Source organism: Tenrec ecaudatus, chromosome 16 (genome assembly GCF_050624435.1).
Source record: "Tenrec ecaudatus isolate mTenEca1 chromosome 16, mTenEca1.hap1, whole genome shotgun sequence".
NCBI classification, from domain to species: Eukaryota; Metazoa; Chordata; class Mammalia; order Afrosoricida; family Tenrecidae; genus Tenrec; species Tenrec ecaudatus.
In genome coordinates this window covers 15,308,827-15,316,453 of record NC_134545.1, presented here as the reverse complement: position 1 = coordinate 15,316,453, position 7,627 = coordinate 15,308,827, and the positions used below count along the sequence as shown (strand labels likewise).

Genomic DNA, 7,627 nt, shown 5'->3' with positions numbered 1-7,627 from the left:
CTGGTGACCCAAGCCCAGGCTGGGGGCAGGGCCCTGGCAGTCCCAGCAGCTCCTGGCCCCAGGTGGGTCTGCCCTCTACCACCATATATACTGCCCCCCAGACTCACATTCCTTGGGGGATCTGGCCTGGAGAGCGAGGTATATTTGTGGGTTTGCCCACCACTACCATATATACTGCTCCCCAGACTCACATTTCTTGGGGAATCTGGCCTGGAGATCAAGGTATATCTGTGGGCCGTGAGCTTGGATGTGGTTCAGAAGGATTTTTAATACAGGGGTCATTGCGGAAAGCCATGGAGGCCAGGCCCCTGCTCCCTCACTTCTTGCCCTTGCCCTTTTTGCCCTTGCCCCGCTTCTTCTTCTTGGACTTGAGCATGGAGCGGACCAGGTAGCCCTTCCACACGGCCTGGATGAGTGTGGCCGCGCGCACCATGAGTACCATCTGCTCCTCGGCCTCCATCCTCTTCCGGGACGTGACCTCGCGCTCCGTGCGGATCTGGGAGAATTCCTCCACCAGCACGTCGTGCTTCTGCCGCAGCTCCTGCAGCTGCTGCTTCTCCTCCTTGTGGATGCCGTCCAGCTCCTCCAGCTCCGTCTGCGGAAGGGACACCAGCCTGCACCTGCCGCCCGCCCGCCCACCCGGCCTGCCCACCCTGCCTACCCAGGAAGACCTCCAGGGTAGGGGTGAAAGTGCGGCTCGTGACTTGGGCAACTGAATTTCAAGCCAGGACACAGGACAACTCTGGGCCCGCCCAGTGATCCTTTGAGGCCACAGTGTGCTGGGCGTGGTGCAGGAGCTGGGGGGCAGGGACAAAACACAGGCTGCTGCTGCCACAGAGACACCCAGGACAGGGGGGCTCCTAGAATCTCCTCAGATGGCTGAGCCCCAAAGTTCTTCCTTAAATCTAACTGCCACCTGTCCTGATGGTAATTTATACCTCGCCCTCCCTCCTTCCTTCCCTCCCCCATCTCTCTCTCTCTCTTCCCCTCCCCTTTCTAGCTGTTCCGCCTTCCTCCACCCCCCCTCCCACTTTTTCCCTCCCATCTGTCCCCTTCCCCTCTGTGCTTCCTTCCTTCCTTTCTCACTTCCTCCCACTAGCCCCTGTCACAGGAAAGCTGAGGCCAGAGAACCCAGGACTGAGTGGACAGTCCCCCAGCCTGTCTCCAAAGCCTCCTTCCCCCGCTCCTGGTCCCCCTTGGCTCTGCACATGGGAGGTGGCTGCAGGTGGGAGGTTCGGGGGAGGGGGGGGCACCCAGGCCTCTCCCTGAGCACTTCTTCCAGGCCAGGCCTGGGACTAGGGAGTCACTGCACCCGCACTGCAATCGCCTGATGGAGGGGACCCAGCAGCTCAGCACCCTGCTTCAGGTCACACAGCTGGGAAGGGACCCTTTGCCGTGCCCCTGCATCAGTCTGGCTGCCGGGTTGTATTTGGCTGAGGGGTGCAGCCCAGAGCTGCATGGGGAGCAAGCAGAGAAATAGGCGCGGTGGGGACACTAGATGGCGCTAAGACCAGGAGGCCAGGGCCGGGTTCTCCCTCTCTCCCTACCTCGCCCCCTCTGCCTGGGTTGGACACATTGAAGGGAGGGGCACAGGGCCTCTCTGGAGGGATGCTCAGAATCAGGCACAAGCTGTTCCATGCTGGGCTGTCCCCCGCCCATCACCCCACTTCATCAGTGCTGGGGCAGGAGTGGGCAAGCCGGGCCCAGTGGGTAGTACCTGCTTTTCACTCATCTCCATGTCGTACTTCTGGATCCAATTCTCTATTTCTGTCTCTACTTTGTACTTCTTCTGAAAACACAGTTGGGGAGGTCAGAGGCTGGAGTGGGGGTGGGCGCCGAGAGCCAGCAGCCCCGGGTGCCTTGGCTGCCAGGCCCATGGGGTGGGGAGTGCTGTCCGGCTCTCCTGAATGAGCATCCATCCCGCCCCAGGGTCCATGCTACGGGCCCCCATGTGCGGACTGCCAGACGAGGAAGGCAGCGATGGGACTCCGGAAGGTTCTCTGGGGCCCCTGCCCAGTGGCACCAATGACTCTGGCACCTGTTGGGAACAGATGCTCCTCACCCTGCTGTTTTCACGAGGGCCGGGGGGGCGGGGAGCCTCCTCACGGCTGTGATCGGGGAAACAGGCCCAAAGAGGAGAAGCTGCCACCTGCCCCAGGCCACCCCAAGGTGTCGCAGCAGCTCAATGAGGAGCCCCCTCCCCCAGCTATTGGAGGCGGGTCCAAAACTGCCACAGCCAGGGGACCTTCCCTGCTCCTGCGAGAGGAGCACACCAGGCCTTTCTTCCTGGTGCCTCCCCGGGAGCGCCAGTCAACTCCCTTTTACAGAGAAGAAAAGTGGAAGCCTGGGTAGAACTGGACGTGATGAACCAGCATGCGGCGCACACAGTAGGCCCTCAAACCAAGGGTGGATGAAATCCATCCTCCCCCAGGCCTCCAGTCTGCACTCTTGAGATGGTCCCCGTCAGAGCATGCTGCTGCAGACAGCCCTGGGCCTGGACCTCCCCCCAGGGCCCTGTCTTGCTGTGGAGCCCCTGCACCACCACCCTCCGCCCTCTGGGAGGAGGAAACTGCGCAGAGGGCTATGCAGAGGGTCTGGTTTCTGGGACCTGTTAAGTGTCCAGGCGTTGTGGGAGACTCGTGCAGTCAGATAGAGCCCCCCAGGGTATCTGTGTCAGCCCCGGCTCCCCATGAGTGCTTGCTTCCGCCACCAGTTAGTTCCTGGAACCGCTGTGTGGCTGGCTGGGGATGCAGCCACAAGCCAGACAGGGGTCTTCAAGCTGGCCTGCAGCCAGGCTGCATGGGACCCACCGCTGGCCCGGCCCTCCTCCCCCCCAGCCTGGCTGCCTGACGTCAGCCAACCCACCCAGGGGCCCTCAGCCTGGCGGGCACCTTCCGCAGCGCCTGCTCCTGCTCACGGTTCTCCGTGACCAGGTTGTGGTACTGCGTGCGCAGCATCAGGATCTCCTGCTGGATCTTGGCCAGCCTGGCCTGTGAAGCCCGGAAGTCCGCCTTCTGCTGCTTCTCGGCCTCCAGCTTGGTGCGAAGGAGGCTGTTCTCCGAGAACTTGAGCACTTGGTGCAGGTGATTTTTCAGTTCTTGGATCACGAAGTTCTCCTTCTCCACCTGTGCCGGGGGCAGGAGAGGGGGCACCTCTGGGAGTCCTGTCGTCACACCATGACATGATGAGGCTCCTGCGTGCCTGTGTCACAGCCTCCTCCGACCCGTACCCCACTCTCCCCAGGGAAGGGGATGCCCCCCTTTACAGATGCAGCAACTGGGGCTCAGGGCGGGGCTTGGGCTGGCTGGGGTCAGGTAGCTGAGTCAGCGTTTGAAGTCAGATGGGCCATGGCCTTGGGCATCCCTTCTCCTTGGCCTGAGCTGTGCAAGGCCCCCGGAGAGGTCTGGTCCCACGGAGGCGCCCCATGGCAGTGCCTCTGGGTGGGGTGCGGAGAGGGTACACTGCAGCCTGGGCTCACCCATGAGGTCAGCCCGCCTCGCCCCTTCCTGGCTCTTCCCTAGGAATGGCGTTGGGTCTGGGGCTGCTCTGTAACAAGCCTCAGAGATCCTTGTCAGAAAACACTGGCCTCTCCCTCTATACCCGAGCCCTGCCCTCATGTGCCCCACATCCTGGCTTTACTGCCCCTGATCCTTCTCCTGCAACCCACCCAGGTGCCCTTCGCTGTGCTTCTTCAAATTGTGATGAAACCAGGCCTGTCACACCTACTTCCTGCCTGGCCTGCGGCTCCCATGAGGCTGGGACCATGGCGGGCGGGCGTAGGGTGGGGAGGCGTCTTTACCAGGCCTGGCGTCTAGGGAGTTCTCAACAGCAGTATTTCAGGAGGAAATGAACGAGGAGGAAGAAAAAGCCATGGGACTCCCTCAGAGCCCTGGCTCCTCCTGGAGGCACACGAGTTAAGCGCTCGTTTGGCTGAGGACCAGGAGGTGGGTGGTTTGAGGGCACCCCATGATTGAAGGGCCTAGCAGAGGGCCTCAGTCGGGGAGGCTCAAAGCCGAGAGCATCCTACAGGCCAGCGCTGAAGGAGCAGGACAAACAGCCCACCCGGTGGGGCTCCTGCTCCCCCGGCCTTGAGGGGCAGGGGCGGGGGTGGGGGGCTGCACCTCAGCATTCCTGTCGCTGATGCTGGCAGCCAGCTCCTTCTCCAGGGTTTCCACCACCTCCTGGTTCCTCTGGTTCCTCCGATTGACATCCTGGATGTACTGGGCCCTGTCCTTGGCCTCCATCGGGCTGGTGAGCAGTTTCTCGAACAGGAAGGTCCGCAGCTCCGCCAGGGCGTCAATGAAGGCCTGAACCTCCTCGCTCCTGGCCAGCTCTTGCATGGGCAGGAGCTGGGCGGCCTGCGGGTTGCCCAGCAGGAGCCGCAGCGTGTTCCGGGTGGACCCTTTGATCTGTTGCATGAGCGACAGGAAGCTGGGTCTCTTCTGCAGGGCCAGGAGTAGCTCCCGAGACGTCTTCCCGTCCTCGCCCTCCTGGTCTCTCAGCTCCTCTGGCTGCCTCTCTTCCTCACTCACGTCGTCCAGCCTGTCCAGCAAGGTCTCGCAGAGGGCTTGGTGCTCACTCACGGCTCGCAGGGCATCCTCCGCGAGAAGGCCCTCCAGGGCCGCTCCGCTGGCCGCCATGGCTGGCAACAGGCTCACCAGCTCCACTTTGCGGATGGCCTCGTCCAGGACGGACATGATCCGCTTGGTCTCGATGGTGGTGAGCTTGTTCTTGGGCACCAAGAACTTGGGTGGGGAGGCGGGCTTTTTGGCCGCCTCCGATGCCACCAGGCTAATTCTGGCGATGTCAGGCCCTTGGTAGAGGGGGGCCACGGAGACAATGTCCAGGGCCATCTCGGGAGCAGCCGCCTTGGCCTCTGTTCACCCGGCTCAGCTGAGGTTCTATGGCCTTCGGAGGGGGTGGGGGGCGGTGTCTCCTGCTTGGATTGTCTCTGGCAACCCTGGAAACGGACAGGCAGAGGGAGCTGTTAGCTGGGGCGCTCAGCACACGTGTTAGCCCAGAGGCTTGGGTTAGAAGCCATTTGCGTGGTGACCATGTGCTTGGTGCCAGGGCAGGGGGCCAAACACACAGAGGCAGGACTCAGGGACCAACCAGGGAAGCAGGCATCATCCTCCAGACTCATCTCCATGTTGCTATGCAGGGAGCTGGTTACCGAGGTGATGGGAGAGGGGTGTCAGCCACGGTGGAGGAGGCAGTTAGGGCGGATACGGAGCTGGGGGACCAGGGCCACTCGGGGGAAGTTGGAACCACTGCCGACTCCTGACCAAAGGATGCGAGAGATACAGCCATGGCCGGAAACACAGCCCAGAGCTCAGAGGGAGGGGAGAAATACCCTGCTTTCTCCCTTAGGCCCTGCCTCCATCCCATGCCAGGGCCTCCCATTGGCCAAGCCCGGTGGCACGCCAGCAGACCTGGGGGCCTGCGAGTTACAAGCAGAGGAGGGGAGGAGCGAGGGAGGGGTCTAAGGGCAGGCAGGCTGGGGGTCAGCTCAGCACATTTTCACTGATGTTTAAATGTGACTAAAAAACGTTTGTGGGGCGTGGGGGTATGCAGATGAACAACCACCACCAACCTCACCGCCACTGAGTCAATTCCGACTCACAGTGACCCTATGGGACAGAGAAGAGCTGGGTCTCCCAGGCGGTGGTGCGTCTTCCCGGGAGCAGACAACCTTCTCTTTCTCTCTCCCGGGTGGGCAGACAGTGACTTCAAATGGAAAAAGCTGTTCTTTGCAAAATGCAACTTGGGAACCTGCCTTGGCTCCTGGAATGGGGGGAGACGAAGAGGAAGGGGAGGAAGAAGACCACCTCCAAGGGTGTCTCTCTTAGCTGGGACAGGCGGGTCACGTGAGTGAGAGCTGTCAGCAGGAGGGGAGCTGAGTGGAGGTTGGTCTGTCTGCAAGACTCAGCTCCTTTGGTCATTTTTATTTCCCCTTGTAAGTCTGCCAGGACTGCAAAGCGACCATCTTACTTTCCAAAACCCTATTTTGTTTTTTAAATAAATCATTTTATTGGGGGCTCTCACGGCTCTTATAATAATCCATATATCAGGTTTTTAAATTTTTTTTCTTCCTACTTGAATTTATTTTTATTTTTTAAAAAGCTACTTTTATCAGGGGACAAAACCGTGTTTTCAAAATCTATAGAGACGGTAACTGGATGACGGGTCCCTTGGGGGTATGGCAGAGGAGGGTGATGGGGGACAATGGGGAGCTGAGGACATGACGAGAATGAAGAAAATGTTCTAAGACGGGGATTGTGGTGATGAGTGGACAGCTCTTCTTGATGTGAGCGAGCTATTGAATTGTGTGATGTGTGAGTTGTATGCCAATAAAACTTTTTAAAAAAACCAAACATTTTCCAGAAAAAAACCCTGCAGTGACTAGAACTGATTCCACGTGCACAACGATGGAAGGTACTGGCTTGACAGGCTGTCCCTTCCCCTCCCCTCGGTTTGAATCCTTCCGCAGGGACCTTGAGTTGATTACTTAATCCCCACCCACCCCTCCTGAGGCTGAACTTTCCTGGTCATCAAACAGGACCGGCTGCTCCCAGCCCAGTCCCCAAGGCTGACTAACAACTACTGTTTTAACCCCTGTGACAGCAAATCATGGCTTCATCAGAGGCCTCCTGGTTCAGTCTCTGAGTGGGCAGGGGACCAAGGTACCCTTACAAAACACGCAAGTGGACCCCCCAAAGACCCTGGCACACCCCCATGCCTGGTCCTGCTTCTGCTTTTGTCTCTGCATTGCGCTGAGCAGCTTGGCCTGCCTGAGCGGCCCCCCCATTTTACTGCTTCCTTGCCCACCGTGTCCAACTGGCCACCCGGGCCTCCCACTGCTGCCGCCCAGCTGACTTCCGACTCCCAGCCCCCTGAAGGTGAGAGAATGCACCTGTCTTCCTGACAGCTACTCACGTGTGCTCTCTCAGTAACAGAAGCACTGGGAAAGGAGACGTGGAACCCAGAAAGGGGCTCTGAACACACAAGACAGGCGGGCTAGACCACGTGCTAAGGATGCTTGGGGCCTCAGCCAAATGGGTCCAAGCTCGGAAGCCTCTTTGGGAGCTCAGGACCGTCACCTGGTTGCCCGGGGGGGGGGGGGGGGGCACACCCCAGACAAGCTCATGGGTTCCTTTCAGGCTTTGGGGGACAGCACAGTTTAAGGAGCAGTCAAGGGGCCTTCCTCCGCCTCTCGGTGGGGGTCGGGGTGAGGAGCATGAACCAAGTGTTTGATGAATGGACTTCTCCCCAATGTCCCCCAGCGCTCTCGGGCATAAATCAAAATGCTCAAATTCATCAGCAATCGTGGCAGGGATGGCGACGTTAGAGGAAAGGTTTCCAATTTGCTTTCAGCCAAATTACCTCTTTTGCTTTAAAGGGCAAACTTGTTTTCTTTGATTATGACAACTGCCCATCAGGTCTTGACAGCTCATTTGGGGGAACAGGAAAAGTCGGTGGATGAGGATGGGGGGCGGGGGGGAATGCATCTGACTCTGATGGGGGAAGGGGGCGGGAAACACTGGCAAATCTAACTTTCCTTGAATTCTAATACGATCCTTTCACGTCCTTCTGAATGCCACCAACCTGGAGAATTCAATCATCTCCG

General features: G+C 59.4%; 1 protein-coding gene across 1 annotated transcript; it reads right to left on the bottom strand.

The window, feature by feature from the left end:
• Nucleotides 1-204: 204 nt before the first annotated feature.
• On the bottom strand, nt 205-4,956 carry DRC10 (dynein regulatory complex subunit 10). Its single transcript, XM_075533581.1, has 4 exons — nt 4,122-4,956; nt 2,892-3,125; nt 1,718-1,789; nt 205-595 (listed from the first exon to the last, which is right to left on the bottom strand). Exons 1-4 carry the CDS (start codon nt 4,851-4,853, stop codon nt 317-319), a joined length of 1,317 nt encoding a protein of 438 aa, XP_075389696.1. The 5' UTR covers nt 4,854-4,956; the 3' UTR covers nt 205-316.
• Between the last annotated feature and the right edge of the window lie 2,671 nt (nt 4,957-7,627).

Excerpts from the sequence above, each read along its gene's own strand:
- DRC10 (XM_075533581.1), bottom strand. The coding sequence starts at position 4,853 with ATGGCCCTGGACATTGTCTCCGTGGCCCCCCTCTACCAAGGGCCTGAC. Across the intron at positions 3,126-4,121 it reads TCAGCGACAGGAATGCTGAG|GTGGAGAAGGAGAACTTCGT; the intron begins GTGCAGCCCCCC and ends CCCCCGGCACAG. Across the intron at positions 596-1,717 it reads TGGAGATGAGTGAAAAGCAG|ACGGAGCTGGAGGAGCTGGA; the intron begins GTACTACCCACT and ends TCCCTTCCGCAG.